The sequence below is a fragment of the Sceloporus occidentalis genome, unplaced genomic scaffold (genome assembly GCF_023333645.1).
Source record: "Sceloporus occidentalis isolate IW3139 unplaced genomic scaffold, rSceOcc1.0.p SCAF_49, whole genome shotgun sequence".
NCBI classification, from domain to species: Eukaryota; Metazoa; Chordata; class Lepidosauria; order Squamata; family Phrynosomatidae; genus Sceloporus; species Sceloporus occidentalis.
Window position 1 is genome coordinate 3466993 of NW_028317029.1, and position 20670 is coordinate 3487662.

General features: G+C 39.8%; 1 protein-coding gene across 1 annotated transcript; it reads left to right on the forward strand.

The window, feature by feature from the left end:
• Window positions 1–1569: 1569 nt before the first annotated feature.
• Window positions 1570–20265, forward strand: LOC149288917 (cullin-5-like). Its single transcript, XM_089491225.1, has 19 exons — window positions 1570–1599; window positions 9714–9823; window positions 11009–11108; window positions 11600–11776; window positions 11963–12104; window positions 12875–13020; window positions 13102–13182; window positions 14163–14256; window positions 14805–14935; window positions 15616–15723; window positions 16334–16398; window positions 16780–16912; window positions 17049–17180; window positions 17336–17459; window positions 17930–18105; window positions 18479–18640; window positions 19111–19229; window positions 19601–19724; window positions 20071–20265. The coding sequence occupies exons 1-19, from the start codon at window positions 1570–1572 to the stop codon at window positions 20263–20265; spliced, it is 2349 nt and encodes a 782-aa protein (XP_089347351.1).
• The last annotated feature ends 405 nt before the right edge of the window (window positions 20266–20670 follow it).

Below are 20670 nucleotides of genomic sequence, written 5' to 3' on the forward strand. Positions count from 1 at the left end.
AGACCGACCAATGATCAGTGACATTAAGTGTCACTAATCACGAGGGATAACGAGTGTCCCTGGCATACAGGCCATGTTTGAAGTCATTGTCACGGTCAGGACTACTTGTCAAGCCGTGACTGTGTGAAGGGCGTGGGCATGAAGGGGATAATAGCACCAGGTCTCTGGATTTACTAACTTCATCCCTTAACAAGACATAAATTATACCAAATTAACCCCCAAATCCTGCCTGTATCCCTCCAGGTAGTCTGCCACCACTCATGATTTTGATATCTGAATTAGAATATCTATCTCTATATATATATATCAACCCACACCGGGCAAAATATATACTCTAGAAATTAGTAAATAACAATTTGGTAACGTGATCCTCTCTTAGGGTTTGTGGATATCAATACAAGAGCCCAAAGACAGCCTTGGATTAATATTTTAATAACAAAAAGACGAAGATTACACAGTGCCACAATTACAAAAAACAAGACATACAAAAGAAAAAGAAAACAGGCAAACAGTTCTTAAAAACAATGGGACTTAAACACAGGACCCTCACTCACGAGTTTCTCCAATAAGCCGGCCTGTGAGAACTCTGTAAGTCCAGATGGTGTTTTATGATGTTGTTCCGATCAGAGTATATCATGGAGTTCTGCTTTGAGGTCGCTGCATTGCCCCTAAATCAGGTTTTTTTGCAACAAAATGGCCCTCTGACCACATGACCAATTATATGACATCTTTCCAAGAATTGATTCCCATCTTTGATGTGCCAATAAGTTATGGTGGGGTAAAGGTGATGGAAACCCCTCCACTTAAGATAGGAATGGAATTCCTATAACTATATATATAGACTCTATATCAAGATCCTTATCTGTTAGGCCATGAATCACCACAGGAGTCCTTTGGGAAGATGACACCTCTTGCCAGAACAGATACAGAGGGCATGCACAAAGAAACACATTTAAATCAACCTAAGATTAACTCATGGAACGCTAACACAAAGGCACAAACCACCTCTGCTGGATTACCCTTCCATGCTTCCACTACATCATATGAGTTAATCATGACAGTCATCATTGACAATTTAATGCCAGCATAAAAAAAACGGGGGTACTTTTCACCGATACATTTCTGAGCCAATTGGCTAGCACAATGTCTAGGAGAAAAGTCACCCCCTGCAAAGTGACACCTTGTCATTTTTAACGCACGAATTATTTCCCAAAACCTACAACATTTTTTGTGTTTTCAGTTCATTTATCTTTCCCACATGTTACGTCTTCGCTATCTACGCTTCACCGGCTGAAAGCGGTGCTCAGCATTCTATAGCGAGACATCCGCGCGTTCCTGAGGAAATCCCGTTTACTAACTGACGTCACCGACTCACCGGCTCAGCTCCCAAACCCTTCCCCTTACTCCGAGACTCAACCAATAGCGTGAAAGGAAAAGGTCTGCGCCTCTCTCGCGAGCCCACCTTGCATCACGTGAGCCTGTGCAGGAGGAGGGGGGGAGATCTCGCGGAAACCAGTGAGAGAAGAGAGAGATCTCGCGGGATCCGGCGGGAGGACAAGTTGGGGGAGTATGGCGGGGACGTCGTCTAATCTGTTAAAGGTAAGCAGCCCTTCCCCTAGTTATTTGCCCTGCGCTTTCAGGCGTTAGATTCCGCGCTCACCGGGCTTCCCTGACCTGCAGGAAGAGCTCCTGATAACGGACGCTGTCAGGGTTACGGCTGGCCTTTCTGCTCGGTAATGATTGGCCACATCCTTTTCGCACCGGCCTTGACGTTCAGAGAGGCTTCTGCTGTCACAGGGAAGTGGCCCCAAAGGCTTTCTGTATGCTGGACCCCAGTAGTGCTGCATGGCAGGGGCCCTCCGAGACTGGGTGCTGGGAGACATGAGCTTAATGACTGGAATTAGTGGCACGCTCACCGAGTCACCGGGAACATGCTATTTATCTAGCTCATGCATGTACCATTTGTGTGTGTGTAATATATCTATCTATCTATATATATATATATATATATATATATATAAGCATAGACCTCTTTGTCACTGTTTGTTTATATTAGGTATTAACCAACTACCCCAAACGGGAGTGCAGTTATAATTAAAGCGATGCGGTAACGTATATGGACACCTGTGTGTTGTCTTTTAATGAAGCCTGTTGTCCCGTAGATGGATATGTTTAATGTGAATGGCGCGCTCGGCTCTGGCAATGTTTAAGTGATCGGTATATCTGTCGTTGTAATGTTTCAGAATGTTGGCAAATAGTTTCTCGGTATCGCTGTTTTAGTAGTTATTACCTGCCGGATTGACGAATATTGTTACTATTTTATGTTAAACCAGATTGGCTATACTTTGCTGTACATTCTGGGATTATTTATTTGATATAGTGCCATCATATACCGCAGTGCTGAGTTGGCGGTCCCCGTATGCAAGAACTTCTTTTAAAGGGACATGTTGAATGCATATGAAAGTACTTTGTAGGTACCCTGATATGTGTAAATTAAATTAAAATGACCTTAGCGAGAGGCTGTAGCCTGTTGCATCACCAAAATGTTAAAGGGACATCAACGATCGTGTGCATTAAATATGACAGATGACTTGTGTCCTACAAGAAGTAGCCAACAGGTTCCTTTTTGTGAATAAGTACTGCGATCACTGCTTTAGCTATGCAAAAGCAACCTGTTGACAACCGTTGTCCGATACCAACAGCCCAATGAAGCCTTATGTCATAAAACGCTATCTACGTCGTTGGGCAGACTAGATCGGCAAGTTGGTTCTTATCTGCCGTCACGTTCTATGTTTCTATAGTCTATGCCTTTTACTTTATTTGTATGATGTTTCCTTCAAATATTTTAATGATGCCACTGGTTGCATTCATATACACTGATAAAGCCTCAAGTCCTTAGCTAGAAGAATGCATAACCCATCATGTCTGATCGCTGGGCTTTCAATACTCCAAGCAGCTGTTCTTTTAAATGTATTGGTGGCTTCATAATTAAGACGAGTAGCTTGCATTACAGAAATATGAGCACTTCTTGGTATCCTTAACATCTCCTTGCTTTGCTTTGATTGTTCAACTTTGGTATAGCGTTACCTGAAAAATGCGCCAAAATCTAAAAGAGAGGGGAATGGGCAATTTTAGGGCTGAATATATTCTTTCATTGACTAACATACTATAGGTGGCAGGTTTAAGGTACTCTACAGCTAACGTTCTAAAAAGTTTTCCTGTTTGTTTGTTTTTTGTCTCTATAAATGTGCATAAATAATGGGAAACACTGCTTTATCTGTGAGGTTTGAGTATACTGCCAAGCGGCTCAAAACCACAGCTGTTTTGTTTATAGGTGAAAATAGGTTCCCGTGAGCTCGAGTCTATTGAGTGCCAGTTATGGCGGTCCCGGGTCAAACGAACCAACGAGAGCAACATTTCTTGTAAAAGTGTTTCTAAAATGTAATCTGCTAATTGTGATTGTGTTATTTCATCGGCCAATGCGAGATATTTTATTAAGGCACTTTGCATCAATCAGCACCACTGTTCTCCACCCATCTTCTTTTTGCTCTCTTGAATCATGTTTATTTTTACTGGAATCCTAAAGAGACTTGCTCAATAAAGCACATGATTAATCGAGATTAACCAAACAGTTTTGTTTTAAAATACAAGGGTTTCACTGCAGATCTATTGGCAAATACGAGAGGATTGAAGTATCAAATGGAGTTTGGGAGGGGGGGGGTTGTATCATTGAACAACCACAGTGCCCTAGGATTTAAGTTCCTAGATCACAGGCGGCAAGACTATAATAATATGACTTTGGGGGTTTGCATGAAGTTGAACAACGTATCGCCGCATGCTCGTGATGCATTGCGATTGGCCGTTTACAAAGTGCTTCTGCAAGAAGGGCTGAGCTGACCATACATATGCATCCCAAGTAGTTCAATAGAGGAGGAAACTCACCAGTTTAATGAAGTATGTTCACTAAAGGGAAAGTTTGCAGGAGAGTTGTAAATTCAAGTCCTTCAATACGATATTCATTATGAAGGGCCAACACTGTCAAGCTTCTCCTGCAAGGGCTGAGGCGACTCCATATAATGCATAATTTGAGGTAGAAGATTTAAGAACTCTCACTGATTTAACTATGCATTGTTCAGGGTCAGCCAATGTCTTTGTTGTGCAGAAGATGTTGACAACTCTCCCTTTAGTGAATAAACCTCAATGATGAGCAAGAGAAGCTGACTGGTGCTGGCCCCTCGTGATGCGTAGGGAAGTAGTGGGAATGTTCAGCCCTCCTTGCTGTAGTTATACCAGCTGTCGGTGTCCATTCTTCTCTGTGCCTGGAAGCATTGTTAGGGACAATTTGACTACAGACCAGTGTGAGAATGTTGTTGCAATATGTTAAGTGTACAATGGCCACCATTGTCGTTCGATAAAACAAAGATACTTATTAAAACCTTATTAACCCCTAAATGACAAAGCCTGTACATGCTCAAAAGGCATTGTTTTCAGTGGGTTTAGGGACCGCCCATTGTCCTTAAGGGGTTAACACAGCCAAATCAAATGTGCTGCCACCGATGCAAAACGAAATAATTTCATGGGACTGTAAAATTGCTAGCGTGAGGGTTGTTGTGCCCACCTTCCCTGTCTAGAAGCCTACATTTTACTGGTAATTATTAAATTGAAGAATACTTCAAGGTGGCCATCAAAGCTGCTGAAGAACAGCTTGGCTCATTACATAGGCATTTTATACTTTAATGTTAAAGAAAAACACTTTTCCTATTTGAATGGAAGATAATCATGCTTTATTTTTTGGCTGTATTAAGAAGTGGGGGGGGGCACTTAAGGTATCATGGAGTAAACTGATTAATCTCTCACCGTTAGCACGGTCCAAAAACAGGAGTCGCTGACATAATTAATAGAGCTCTTCAGTGAGCCAGCAGGAGAGGCTGGAAGGAGCTTGAGTTTCTCTTGGCTATACTCCTTCATTGGACGTGGCTTAGGCTGAGTGTTGTGGGACTATTACTCTAGTGATGTGGCCAAGGAGATGCCATTCCCATAACACAGCAGTCAGCCTAAGCCATGTTCAACAGAAGAAACTCAAGCTCCTTCCAGCCTCTCCTGCTGGCTCTCCGGAGACCTCTATCAGTTCTGTCCTTCACTCCTGTTTTGGGACCGTGCTGACTGTGTGACGTTTCTGTTCGCCACACTCCTTGATTGGATGCAATCTTGAGGAGATGTCTGGTTAAGTTGTCACCTTGATCAAAATTCAACAACCATGCCTATCCTATTAAATTTAAAGCGCCATTTGTGACTTTTCTACATCTGACTCTACCCTGAAATATAACCGTGTCTTAAGAGATGTGTTCCAAATAAAGTGTCTAAATTTTGCATCTCTGCTGTAAGGTGTTCTCTGTCCTTTTACCGGAAATTCTTTCGCGTATGTGCTATGTCTTTTTTTCTGCATTACCATTTGTTTACGAGAACCTTTCTGTAACTGGGATCTTCACATGGCCAACCCCTGCCATAAATTGGCAGTCTAATCTCACACCAAAGAAGAATGTATATTAAATTAGTTTGTAAGCACTTTAATTTGCTCTCTTTTCCTGTATAATACAAAAAAACTACCTTCTGTAGATACTGCAGCGGACCACCCGGTCTTCTGCCTGCATTTTGATCCAGTTTTGGCTGCTTCGATGTTAAAGGATAAAGTTCATATGATGGCTGGAGTGTCGCTTTAATGGTGCCTGCTGCGGCTGCCGTAAACCACTCCATTCCCTGTGTACTAAAGGTTATCCTATAACTGCACTTCCAGGCTATAAATGTGTCCAGGTTTGTTTATTGGGGAAAGTAAGGATGAGATTACTGCATATTCTTAAATTTATTTAGAACAGGTCTTAATAAGTCCTTGGCCGAGTATTCAGTATAACTTTTTGCCTATCCCTCACTGTATTTGCATCTACCAGTTTTGATTGGTGGCTGTACCAGTTATCGACCACCCTTTCAGTAAAGTAAAACTTACTTAGATTACTTCTAAACCTCTGCTCCTTTGAACACCCCCCCCCCTTACTTACTAAGATCTCCTCTTTATCTTCGTTCTTTCAAGTTATACACATTGAGTTCCTTTAGTCTTTCCTGAACTCTCTCTCCATAATGTCATTATCCTTCCGGAGATGGAGTCTCCAGAACTGTACACCATGCTCTTGTGAGGTCCGTCCAGAGATCTGTAAATTGGCAGCATCACCTCCCTCTTTCTGCTACTACCCAGCATTGCCTGCTTACTTCAGTGATAATTACTCCAAAGCCCCTCTCTTCCGTTGTCACTGACAGAACAGTATCCCGCGTGCTGTAATCTGCCTTGGGATTTTTATGTCCCAAGTTCATTATTTTACATTTATTAACATTAAACTGCAGCTGCCACACTCCTGACTTTTCTTGGAATTTACTTACATGTTTTGGCTTATTCCACCAGGAAGGTCTACCCTGTTGCAGACCTTTGTGTCATCTGCAAAAAAGACATACCCTAACCATCAAGGGCTTTTGCAATATCTCTTATACATACTACTATATAGCATAGCAATAATGTACACACAGTATCTCACAAAAGTGAGTACACTCCTCACATTTTTGTAAATATTTTATTATATCTTTTCATATATCTTTTCATGGGACAGCCTGTATAACGGTGTAAATTTACTGTCCCCACAAATATAACTCGACACACAGCCATTAATGTCTCAACCTCACAAAAATGTGAGGGGTGTACTGACGTTTGTGAGATAGGAGAGAACATGTACAACAAAAAGCTGTGTACTCACCAGGGCTAAACAAAGTCATTGACTACAAAGCATAATCAATATATAGACCGAACATCTTAAACAATCTCTTGAAATTAAAGAATACCCTTGGGTGTCCCGGGTCAGTGTTTTTAGTCTTGGCTTAGCCTTTGTGTGCTCGGCTCTTTGCCATCAAGTGATCCATCTACTAATAACAGAATATATACGTTTTCTTATTTAAAAAACAACAAAAACAGCTCTTCTGGAAGTGTCATAAAAGTTGTCTTGTTGCCATAGCAACAAGCAGCTCCTACTGTTTATAAATTCAAATGATTCTACTGTTCTTTATCAGTAACCCCAATTATTCCCACAATCTGTTTCATTTTTTTTTTTAAGAGGTTTGAACGCTTTGAATTTTAATCAGCATAAAAATTGTGTCCAGGTTATTGTAACCTGAAAACTTGGGGGCCATGAAACAACTTTTGAATCCACCATTTGGGTAACAAGCTCTCCGTGTGCAAATAAAATGGTGCCGTCGGCAACTGTGTGGCTCCATGTGTATAAATAGAAGAGCACATAGCAGGTCTGTGTTACTATTTCTGGAAGCCGCATCGATGGTCTCTATGGAAAGCCATGACACTCCACGTATATCCATTCTAAAAAATAATAATTATCGCTTATTTACATTTTGGTAGCTTGATGTCTTAGACTGTGTGACTTGGCTCGACTGGTAGCTGATTATTTTATTTATTTGCTCCTGTAGTCTAAGCTTTGTGTGAAGGATTGAATTAATTCTACTTGATTAAGTAAATATTTTATACGTTTTATTTTTTGGGGGTTTTTTTTCCTCTTTCGCGGTTGCGGTTAACAGACGATCTACCTTCAGACAAGGCATTACTTAGAAAAGAAAAACCTGTGTATGTATATATATGTGTGTGTGTGTGTGTGTGTGTGTATAAAAAAAAAATAAAAATATATATATATATATAATATATATTACTGTATAGTTTAAGTAAGCAGTACAGTAGATTGAAATCGGAGTGTCTTGTGCTTTAGAAACAGGAGCAGAAGGTACACACTAGGTATCGTAAATGCTGTCTATCACTTTATACTATGTCCAGAGTGGACAGAATATGATTAAAGTGTTCTAGCAGGTAAAGCAATGAAACTACTACTCCTGTACTCTATAGGAATGCAGCACACAGGCTCCTGCGATGCGGGGACCCCAGGCCTTGGTGGGCATGAGTCTTGCTTTCTTGATGCAAGTGGGCTCCCTGAAGCTGACATGGCTGTTCATGGCTTCTATAATTAATACCGGGCATGTGGAAAGGTTTGACATCATCACTAGTATGTGTGAGTGTGCGCAGAACTGCTCCTTTGGCTTTATCAGATGCAGAAATAAGCGCACCTGAGTGCATTCTGATTTTACACTGTTTGTGCACTGTTCCAAAATAGAGCTATAATAGATCCTAATCCCGAAACCTCTCTGCACGTGGATGGGGTAGATCCATTTGCGTTGGCTATCCGCCTCCTGTTCTAAGTCTTTCAGTTATTTCCGTTATTCGATAAAGCATTATCAATGTAAAATATTTTTAACTCTACCCCATTCCTGTTATCACGGGTTCAATAAATTGACTTGTTCTGCTATGGAAGACGGCTTGTCTATAAGCAAACATACAGCAGGAACTCATGGCGGTGCTCCTAATGTCCTTAGCTAATGGGGCTGGGATGGATGAGTAAACCAGTGGAGCAGCTTAAAAGTAGTAATGACCACAGGAAAAATACATGTTAACAAAAAAAACATATTACTTTGTAAAGTACTTAAATATGAATCAAACATGGAATAAATAAACTACCTTTAGGAGAAGCTGCAGCACATCTGGACGCAGACAACCCCCACTGCTAACGGCACCTCCTTCCGGCTGCAGCAGAAGTTGCCTACGCGAATGGCGTAGACGTCAACCCACTGCACCGGCTACACACCAGCGAATCAAAAGCACCAGCAGCGGAGGTTACCAGACAGGAGGATCCAGGTTCCCTGCAGAGCTGCGGGGGATCTTAGTCTCATAGTCAGAGCTCTATTTGAGGTCTGGTTATAAGATGACCCCGATTTATAAGACGATGGGTCATTTTTAGAGCAAATACGGTATACTGTAGTGTCACTCAGTGAGTGTATGTATAGTACTTGGGTCAGTGTATGTATAAATGTATGGTGCCAGAGTCAGTATGTCTAATATGTTGTAGTGCCAGATTCAGTGTGTGTGTCTCCATAGTGTCTGTGTGTAATTTTATACAAGTATAGTGTTAGCCAGTATGTGTGTATGCGTGTGTGGCACTAGTGTGTATGATGGTGTTTGTTAGAGTATGGCATTAGCATGAGTGGCAACAGCATATAGTGTTAGGGTGTGTGTATATAGTGTGTACATAAGAGTAGAATGTTAGTGTCTATGTGTGTGTTAATGTTTGTGAGCATAAGATGTTAGTGTGTCTGCTATTGTATGTTGGGTAAATGTATGGGAGGGATCGAGGGATCAACGAACCCCAGTTATCAGGAAAATAAAAACACGACTGGGGAAGAAATGTTTTTTGGCTGGCTCCTAGATCCAAACCAAACTTGTCAACCCCTGCTTAACTCTTTATATCACTTTTGAAATCACAGGATAGTTTTGCAATGCAGCAAATAAGGGCAATGCAGGGCAGAATAAGAAGAAATAAAAAGATAATTTGTCTGCATAATACTTAAAGTAAACAAATGTGACTCAAAATGCTAAAACACAGCATTTATTAAAGGTACAATAATTACAGTATAATAAGTCGTCCATCAAGATTATTCCTAGTCTTTAATTTTCATTTTCTCTATACTAACATAGCTAAGATAACTGGGCTTGGAGTAAAAATGTTAATATATTTTTAGTTGTAACGCATTAATAAGTGCAATTCTCTGTCCTTGTATTCCAGAATAAGGGTGCACTTCAGTTTGAAGACAAATGGGATTTTATGCGACCCATAGTTCTGAAGCTGCTGCGTCAGGAGGCCGTCACGAAGCAGCAATGGTTCGACTTGTTCTCGTAAGTATGCGGTAGAGAAGACATGGATATGGCTGTGTGGTCTTTGATGTCTAGACAGCATGTTCAGGAAGCTATAGTGGGTTCCTGGATGCGGGTTGTAAACGGGTCTTTGTTGCAAACCTTACAAAGGAAAGGTTTGTAGCCGTTACTATAAAAATGTGACTACCCCTTTATCTGTTGCGCAACATTCTCCGCTTCCTTTAAGGGGACAACCCAGTGTCCCCTGCAGCCTCGCCTACCAACCATGCATGTGAAGGGCTTTAAGTTTCTTAGCTGAAGCTGCATCTCTAGAGCTTTAGAGCAATATGCTGTCTGTGGCCAATCCATGGCAGGAAAACAGTCATTGAAATGAGCCAGTGATGACGCTCGTCGGTGATGAGTACACCCCGTGGGTGCAGGCAGCAAAAGTAATTTGCCAAACACATCTTCTACAAGAGTACAACCGGAGGGAAAAGGTAAGTGGTTTCCAGGACAGAAGTGATGAGGAAAGGTTAAAGGATCTTAATATGTCCGGCTGACCAAAGACTTGTAGGGGTTTAAACCCCTTAAATCAGGAAAAATGGGCAGACTAGAGGACCGAATGGTTCTTATCTTCCGTCAAATTCTATGAGTTGATGGAAGAATTAGGTTGTTCTTGAAAGCCTCGTATTTTCCAGTATATAGTATATATAGTCAGGAGCATGGCTGGCTATGTCACTATTACACGTGTATGAGGTTCTTGCTCTTCGCTTGGTATTCAGCACATCTCAGAATGGGGTCCGTAACAGTATTGGGCAGGCATTTATTCTTCAATAAAGTTATCCAGATAGACTCGGTGTCAGATCAGAATATCAGCGCGTCGGCCAGACATAGCTCATCAATTTATTTTCACCATCTTTTAAAGTGAATTAGAATATCAGGATCATTAAATGTACATCAGGTGATAATGGAGGCCAATTAAATATAGGAGAGCGTTTGCTGACCTACGTAGAAAGTATAGGCGCTGATGTCAGGGGAGGAGTTCAACGCCTTTCATTTCATTCCAATCTGGTTTAAATGTCCATCTAGCTTTGATTACTTCTACATAATCTATATGTCCTGTTACTTTAAAAGCTCACGTATAATACCCCCATAGGTTTTGTGTATAATTTTTTTTTTCTGGGTTTTTTTCTCCTTTTTTTATGCTATACAAACTTTGTTTTCTAGGGATGTGCATGCGGTTTGCCTGTGGGATGATAAAGGCCCTGCAAAAATCCATCAGGCATTAAAAGAAGACATACTTGATTTCATAAAGCAAGCGCAAGCAGTGAGTGATTTCCCGTGTTTTATGTGCTCCCGTAGAATTTCTTGTTCGGTCCGTGCGATTTAAAGCGTATGCTTATTAAATACGCTTTAACCAATCTGTCATTTTATCCTTTCTTCTGAAGGGTCGCTCACACGGAAACCTTTAAGGTGCTTTTCAGGTTGCTATGGCGACAGTGACTGTGTGTGTCACATGACAAGCATTCCTGGCAAAAAAAAAAAGAGGCAGACTGTTACATCATTAAATTATTTCTGACAAAAGGCTTGAATATTTAAAAATACTCGGAATTATATTTCTAATGATGCATTTCGTTGCAAATGTTTAGCAGAGTAGATGGAACAGCACCTTGAATTTCTGGTTTTGGAAGACGAAATCTAGAAACAAGTCTTTTCTAGCTCCTGGCACATTATATGATTTTGAATAACTTCATGGTGCGCAATTTATTTTTTTTTATTAACCCTGTATTTATTTATGTTTTCTTTCTGTTTATCAAGAGAGTGTTAAGTCATCAGGATGACACCGCTTTGCTTAAAGCCTATATTGTGGAATGGCGCAAGTTTTTCACGCAGTGCGATATCCTCCCCAAACCTTTCTGCCAGCTAGAGATCACTCTAATGGGGAAGCAAGGAAGCAACAAGAAATCAAACGTAGAAGACAGTATTGTGCGAAAGGTGAGACATTTAATACACGCTTCTCTGCCACTACATTGTACCGCGCTCCATACGTGTCCGCCGACAGGGAATGTGCTTACAACCCCCGATGAATTAGTGATCTGTTATACATAAAAGTGAATTTACTCTTTAACCACCTAGATGTCGCTTGTATTTATATAATCCTATATGTTTTATGAATTACAGTTAATGCTGGATACGTGGAATGAGTCTATCTTCTCAAATATAAAAAACCGCCTCCAGGACAGCGCGATGAAACTGGTCCACGCGGAGCGGTTGGGGGAGGCCTTCGATTCGCAGCTTGTAATCGGTGTAAGAGAGTCATACGGTAGGTTACGGCATTTGGTTATATGTATTTTTCCACGACAGTTTTTTTTTTATTTTTAAATAAAACGTTTCGATGTATGTTTTGTTCTTTGTGTAACTTGGCTGCAGAACTAATTGGGCTGCCCACTCGCCGACAACATATGGGATACCATTTGGCATCGGGTAGAGATTGCTGGCTTTCATACCGCATCTTCTTAAAGAGAAACTCCCAGAAATGTGTGTTACTAGTATCCGATTAAACACGGGTGTTCAGAAGTATTGTTCTTTTCTTTTTTTATATAAAGAAAAATCGACTTAGTTCATGATGTTTTCCATGTTAGCTATCGTGTTATCTTAGCCTAAACTACAACACAAACGTCATCCCTCCTTTACAACCATGCTGCCTAGACTGGCTCATCCAGATGCCGGCCCTCTGGCTAATGAAAGTCTATGGAGTAAAGGATGTCATTGGAGGAGGTGGACTTCATTAGCATTGCCATAAAGAGTCGCCTTAAGGTCGTGTTTGAGCAGGTAGAATCGGTCAAATATCACGTGACTGTCTACAGGTGTAAAGGAAGTTTATCTACTGTATAGGACTCCCTCTTATTGCATTCTGTTCCTGTGCACCACCATGCTTTTATTCATTAATAATAATAATATTATATCTCTACATTAGGTGGAGCGAGCCCTGCTCTCAAGCTTACAATCTTGAGATAATATGCAGTTGCAGACAGTAATGTATGAGACCGTATTCCCCAGCAGGTATTAAAAGGTTCTGTTTTCTGCTTGCAGTTAATTTGTGCTCCAATCCAGAAGATAAACTCCAGATTTATCGGGATAACTTTGAAAAAGCTTACTTGGATTCAACAGAGAGGTTTTACCGAACCCAGGCGCCTTCTTACCTGCAACAAAACGGTGTTCAGAATTACATGAAATATGTAAGTGTACGGCTCCGGGGCTGCGTCACGTCAGACTGTGTTATTTTCTGCAACTTGTAACGCTTGTGGTGTTCTTAACAGGCAGACGCTAAACTGAAAGAAGAAGAGAAGAGGGCTCTCCGGTACTTGGAGACGAGGCGCGAGTGTAACTCTGTGCAGGCGGTGGGTATGCACATACTCTTCTGCCTTTCATGGTACTTTATCGCTGATCTGGGTTTACTGCACTTAGAGGAGTATTAACAAAAGGTGCTCGCAGAAGAGTTGCAGTTTCAAGTAACTTACTTCTCTATGCATTTAAGAACACCCAACCCAAAGAGGTTGGTGGGCCCTGTGTCATGGGTATTTTCATATAATGGCGAGATGTTCTTGTCTCCTCCTTATTGTACTATATACATTATACGGGGCCATCTCATCCTTCCTCCCAGAGAAATTCTGTGTGTGCTGGACCAACATAATGTATAGTGGTCTCTCCTGCAAACCCCCTGCTTGGTTAACCCTTTCCAGGAACAGATGAATAGGCTTGAAATTTGGCACCCAAAGATTTTACTTTGCTATATATTCATGAAACCTTTGTCATTTTAGCACAGTAAGGTTAACGCGTTGTGTAGACAACACTAATTTTTTTAAATAAATATAAAGGCCCCCTGCAGAGCTCATGTACATGCTTTGGTGGTCTATCCTCTTGTCTAGCAGGATAGTTTCTGCAGGGTTAAATCCTGAACCCTTCTGCTGGGGAGACCACTTAATACCTTTGTATGTGTAAGAAGAGGTGCATGTGTAGCAAATCTCAGCATTACTGTCCTTCTTTTTAAAGCATTTCTACATCTGATGTTATCCAAGCCCCAGCCCTATATCTTAGTAAATGTATTAGTAGTTTCGTATACTACAAAGTTATTGCTGTGTTCTGCAAAAGGCTTTATACCAGCAGCATCAGGCACATGAGCTTAATAAAACCTGCATGTTATTTTCACGTTCTCTTCCTGGATTTAGGTGCTGGTGTTAAACTGGCTTTAGATCCAGCTTTACTTTATATATATATATATATATATATATATATATATATATATATATATATATATATATATATATATATATTATCCCATGTCCTGAAATGCATGTAACACGTGATCTCTTTGTTGCAGTTAATGGAATGCTGTGTAAACGCTCTTGTGACGTCCTTCAAGGAGACTATTTTAGCAGAATGCCAAGGAATGATTAAGCGCAATGAAACAGAAAGTACGTGCCATTAGTAATTGTGTCGTTAATGTTATTTTGCAAGTTTCTATTATGACTGCTTTCAGGTAGGATGGACAGGCTGAAGAACACATTTAGACGCTCTTGTGTAGGTTGAGGTGATCGCATTTTTCATTTCTAACTTTTTTCATCTTTTAAACTTGGTAACCAAACAAAACATCTGCAATTTCCTTTTTATCTTTAAATTGTATTTATTTTGCCCGCCTCTTATTAAGTTTCAGTTTGTGGTGTCATATTCAACACCCAATCCGAATTTAACGATCGTACTAACTATTAATGACAGGACACCTTTCTTACGTACTGGGTAATTCTTCAAAAATGACACATACATTTAGACTCATCATGCATTCATATCGATATGCGTTTTAGTGGCTTATTATTCATTGGGCAATATCCCAGTTCTTATTATTGCTTCAAATATTGCTTTTCCTCGTTTCTTATTCGCACTCAGTCTTGCCGGTATATAGTAAAGCCTGTTACGTGTTGCACACCAGATAATTGAATTTGTTTTCCACCTCCTTTTTTTCCAGAATTACACTTAATGTTTTCTCTAATGGACAAAGTCCCGAACGGAATTGAGCCCATGCTAAAAGATTTGGAAGAGCACATTGTCAGTGCCGGTTTAGCTGACATGGTGGCAGCTGCAGAAACTATTACTACTGTAAGTAACATTAACACTCATTTCCTAATGAAAGGACAAAAAGAAACAGGATAATCCGGACGTGGACATCTTTCTTTAATGTGCCGGGAAAGATACATTTTTTTTCCTGTGGTTAACACATGTGCATTTCACTCACCATGTTTTGAGGCCTAGAGACAGTTAATATACAAACATTATTCTCTTGTTTAGAACGTGGTAAGAATTGACAGTTGTTTTTTTTATGTAAATGGCTGTGAAAGTAATAACTTATTATTTATGTTTAATATATTGATATATAAAGTTATTTTAATAATCATCCTAACTCAGGGGTTTTTATGGTTGAGACAGTAATACACACACCGATAGAATACGGCTTGTTAATAAACTCACGATAATAATGTATCAAATAACTCTCTCAAAAGGGCTAGTAATATAGGTACATTCGCCCCCAACTCAGAAACAGAAATAATACAAGAGACTGAACTCCTCTTACAGAGAAGATTACTAACGTAGAAAGTTCCGTGTTTCATTGTGCTATAGAAAGTTGCCCGTAACCCAAAGGGCTATAGCTAAGCAGCCCACATCCGGTACAGTTCCAAACGATCAGGGGACAGAACCATGAAGTGGTTTGTTTGGGAAGATTAATAATAATAAATCTAATGTATTCCGCTTTTTGTCTTTTTTTTTTTTTTCCCCTGAAGGATTCCGAGAAATACGTAGAGCAGTTACTGACCTTGTTTAATAGATTCAGCAAACTAGTTAAAGAGGCTTTTCAAGATGACCCGCGATTCCTTACTGCTCGAGATAAGGTAATGTCATACCTGACGAGAATTTCTCTAATTTGGCAAGTAATCTCAATGTTCAGTAGATGTTCACGTAAGGGTAACGGTTACATATTATCCACGTAGCTGATGGGTGATATAAGAGGCCACGATATTTACTTTAGTGTAAATAAGTTGTTTGAATAATAACAGAAAATGGAGTGAATGATTTTATTAACCAAACCCGAATGCCATATTCACTATCTTTACCCGAACGCAAGTACCAGAATTCATACTCCTTCTAATGTCTAAATCAATATACATCAACCTACTGCGTCTGTGTACTCGTCTGCTCCTTTACACTCTGGGGCCCTAATTGGTCTGTAACATTTTTGTCTTGTAAGAAATAACTACTTATTACAATTAACATATACGAATAGGTTAAATCATATTATATTCTGCATTTTTGTTCCAAGGGAACCCTGCTTAAGGCAAAATAGGTCAATTTCTGTTTCTAGAGGTCCTATTTATAGGTAAATTGCAGATTGTTATTGATATAAATTTAATTACCTTTTGTAACCAGCGCTTTCCCAGGACTGTAAATACTGATTGTGTGGGGGTTTTTTTTTTGTTTTTGTTTTTGTTTTTTTGTCTTCAGGCGTACAAGGCTGTTGTAAATGATGCAACAATATTTAAACTTGAGTTACCTCTGAAGCAGAAAGGGTGAGTAAAATGGGAATATCGGCTGGATGTTTGTAGGAACAGTAGATGGTTTGTAGAGGCGACAATTGTTTATTCACTAAATGGACAGCTGTGGTTTCAAATCCATGAGCTCATTATTTACTGTGTAGAGCCAACCCCAGTGAGCTTCATCTACGAATTAAATAGGTCAGATGTCTTGAAAGAACTCTCAACAAACACCCTAACTGCACATTGAGTTGTCGGCTCATCTCACCCCAGCAGGAGAAATCTACTGGGTTACCACTTCAAAATTCAGTTTAAGTGTTCAACTCTCGTACCCATTGCAATCTTATTTTTATTAATAATTATTTTTTTACATTACAGGATTACGCAATATGATATTAAGACCCTCTTTCTTTCTAGGGTGGGACTGAAAACACAGCCCGAGTCAAAGTGCCCTGAACTGCTTGCAAATTACTGTGACATGTTGCTAAGAAAAACACCGCTAAGTAAAAAGCTGACATCAGAAGAAATTGAAGCAAAGCTAAAGGAAGTAGTGAGTAGAGTCGGCTTCTCTGTAGCTCAGAATTCCTGTAGCATTTGCTAACCTTATTAGTATAATAATATAGTAACGCGTTTATGCTGAATGTAAGCAAACCCATAGAGTGACGTAACTGTCCTGTTTTCTATAGTTGTTGGTGCTGAAGTACGTACAGAACAAAGATGTGTTCATGAGATACCATAAAGCCCACCTCACCAGACGCCTTATTTTAGACATCTCTGCCGACAGCGAAATTGAAGAAAACATGGTGGAATGGCTAAGGGTAAGGTAGCCCGAAATCCCTGCGATTTGTTTGTGGATATGAGCTTGTCATACATCAATTTATATCGGAGTAAATATCCACACATGGGCTCTGCGGTCTTTGCATGAGTGGCATTCACCGGTTAACATTAAACGTTTTTATTTTGTTTGTTTCAGGAAGTCGGCATGCCCGCAGATTACGTTAACAAGCTTGCAAGAATGTTCCAAGATATTAAAGTATCCGAAGACTTAAATCAAGCTTTCAAAGAAATGCATAAAAACAATAAATTGGCTTTGCCAGGTATGTATTGATGTATTTACCCTTTTGTGTCCTGCGGTTGACTGTTTTGCCTGTAGTGGACGTCCAGTCTTTGTTTCATTAAATTACCTTGGGCTGTTATTATTTTATATGTTATTGTAGTAATATTTTTAAAACAAGATTTTGGTATTCTAATAAAACTCACAGTGCTGAGTGTCACACGGATACTCTCTTCTAATTATTCTGCCCCTTTGAAAGCAGCGGTGCTATGCAGAAAATCTGATATTTTCATTCTAAATGTGGAATAAATTATTTGAATTACCATTTTTCTTCCAGTTAGGTCAGTAGCGTACTTTACTTTAACTCCATGTCCTCCAGAAAAGCTGAATGAGAGTTCCCGTATTTCTGTTTACCCAAACACATCCATGTCTTTATGCAGTACATAGCCGGCCCGTGTGCTATTCAAATGTAATCGGCCAAGTTGTTTGGTTTTTTTTTTCTGTGTGTTGCAGCCGATTCTGTGAATATTAAAATATTAAATGCCGGCGCCTGGTCACGAAGCTCTGAAAAGGTCTTTGTATCCCTCCCTACTGAGCTTGAAGATCTTATTCCGGAAGTAGAAGAGTTTTACAAGAAGAACCACAGCGGTAGAAAGCTGCACTGGCACCATCTCATGTCAAACGGCATCGTAAGTGCGTCCATGTCCGCTGGTGGCTTTAGAAGATCAAGGCTCCATTACTTACTTCTCTCTCTCACGATTAAATCTCCTGATCACAAATGTTAATATTTTTTTCAGTAGTTTTCAGGGCAGTGCAAGGTTTTTTCTTAACTGTTAGGTGAAATGTAAAAGAAGCCTTATAACACCTTTAGTAAAAGGCTGGTTGTCTGTGGAAGTCCTACGCAACTAGAGTGTCAAGGTGTTTATGTTGACTTTTAAGAGATATCAAACCTAAACTGCCAAGGTTAATTCATTTAGACAAGCCAGATGATGCATAGCGGGAATTCGGGTTAATTCTATGAATTTTTAGCCAAACTAAATCCTATCGCATCGCTGTTTGCAGATTACCTTTAAGAATGAGGTTGGACAGTACGACCTGGAGGTGACCACGTTTCAGCTGGCCGTTCTGTTTGCTTGGAACCAGAGGCCTAAGGAGAAAATTACCTTTGAAAATCTTAAACTTGCAACAGAGCTTCCAGATGCAGAGCTAAGGAGGACTCTCTGGGTATGTACTATATATATATATATATATGTGTGTGTGTATATATATATATATGTGTGTGTGTTTTTATTTGCTTGTTTTATAAATTATTATATATATTTAAGACCTACGAATGGCATCCCTTGTGACACATGAGTACAGGATACGATTTAGGCATTCACTGAGAATGTGTGCAGGGGAGCTTTCTCCATAACTGGGTTAAAAAAACTGACTTTAGCCAATAAACTGTGCTAAAAAAAGTTTATATAACTTTTAATTTAATTATAAAGAAATTCAGCAGTGCAATTGAAACAACACTTTTAAGCTTTTCTAACGTGTTAGGAACAAGCCTCTTAAATATGTTCACCCATTAAAGCATAGAGGGATACATAGAGGGAGAGCTGATGAAGGCTATTTTTTTTCTGCTATTAAACAGGTCTATTAAAATGTTTCTCTTGACGTGTTCTTACACCTGCTGCGTTTTCCCTGTTCAGTCTCTTGTAGCTTTCCCGAAGCTGAAGCGGCAAGTCCTATCATACGAACCACCGGTGAACTCCCCAAAAGACTTCACGGACGGCACCCTCTTTTCTGTGAACCAGGAGTTCAGCTTAATGTAAGTGCTTTATTGCTTTGTGCCGGATTTCTAACCATAGAGGTTTTAGTATTGGTAGCTGCTGACCCGGGTCCTCCATGCATGCTGGGAACATCTATGCACAATGGCAGATGTAAAGCATCTGTATCAATGTTATCTACCAAGGCTTCCAAGCACTTTGACATACAATCAATGCTATTCTTCATTTAAAACATGTTATACTCTACCCTGCAAAAAAAGACATTTAAAAAAAAAAACAAAAGAACGATCAATCAATGAGTGGCGTTTTTGCACAAGATGTACATAAAACTTTTTTTTTTTTTACTATTCACAAAATATAGTTTGATTTACATACTTTTTTTTTTTTTCTTTTTCTAAAATCTATCCCACAGAAAAAATGCAAAAGTTCAGAAAAGAGGAAAGATCAACTTAATAGGGCGCTTGCAGCTGACCACAGAAAGAATGCGGGAGGAAGAAAATGAAGGCATTGTCCAGCTGAGAATATTGAGAACACAGGTATGTGATCCCGTTTAGCGGGCCGGGCTTCCAAAATGCCTAATGGGTGCTATACGTTCTGCTGTGATCATATAGATTACTATTGAGATTAGTCACCGTTTTTTGTTTTTTTTTAGCCATAGAAACCCAGTCCCTTGTCAGTTTGGAACACGACAGATCATCAGATTTACTTTGCTATAACCATGATGATCAGTTGTCCAAATTTCAGCCCAGAATCCTAAATTCTCATGATTGAATGGATAACCCTTACCATTGTATGTTACTTTGTCTAGCTGCCTGTTTCATGGATTGCACATCCATCACTGATCCTCAAACATATTCTATCATTCATATTTCCGATTTTTAGGAAGCCATCATTCAAATAATGAAGATGAGGAAGAAAATCACCAACGCCCAGCTCCAGACTGAACTTGTAGAAATTTTGAAAAACATGTTCTTGCCCCAGAAGAAAATGATAAAAGAGCAAATAGAGTGGCTCATAGAACACAAATACATCCGCAGAGATGAGTCTGATATCAACACCTTCATATACATGGCATAATCCAGAGACCTGTCCTCTCTATGGAAAGCATGAAACGTACTCTGGGCAGGTTATCGCAAATGTTTATGCTAAAAGCCAACTCCTCCAGACTTACATTGCATAAATATTACAGCCCCTTCCTCACCTTAACAACTTTAAGTATTTCTTTTTGAGGTTTGCCAATTTCATTCTGCCAGCATGACAGCGTTCCCTCCATGTTGCTTTTACCAGCATGCTGTTTTAACGAACACAACGCTTTCTGGAGAACACAGCCGGAGTTTGTAAAGTAGATTTCTTTTTGCTGGAACCAGAAGCATCGTGTTTTATTTTTTCTTTTGTTTTTTGTTAAAATGCACCTGTCATACAAACATGATTTTTGAAGTCCTTAAAAGAATGACATGTTTTTGATTGTACACTAAGAAAGCC

What these genes read in the sequence shown, in the direction of transcription:
- LOC149288917 (XM_089491225.1), top strand. Translation starts at nt 1,570, where the DNA reads ATGGCGGGGACGTCGTCTAATCTGTTAAAG. An exon ending in AAGCAAAGCTAAAGGAAGTA is followed by an intron (nt 16,913 to 17,048) that starts GTGAGTAGAGTC and finishes TGTTTTCTATAG; the next exon opens with TTGTTGGTGCTGAAGTACGT. An exon ending in AACCAGGAGTTCAGCTTAAT is followed by an intron (nt 19,230 to 19,600) that starts GTAAGTGCTTTA and finishes TCTATCCCACAG; the next exon opens with AAAAAATGCAAAAGTTCAGA.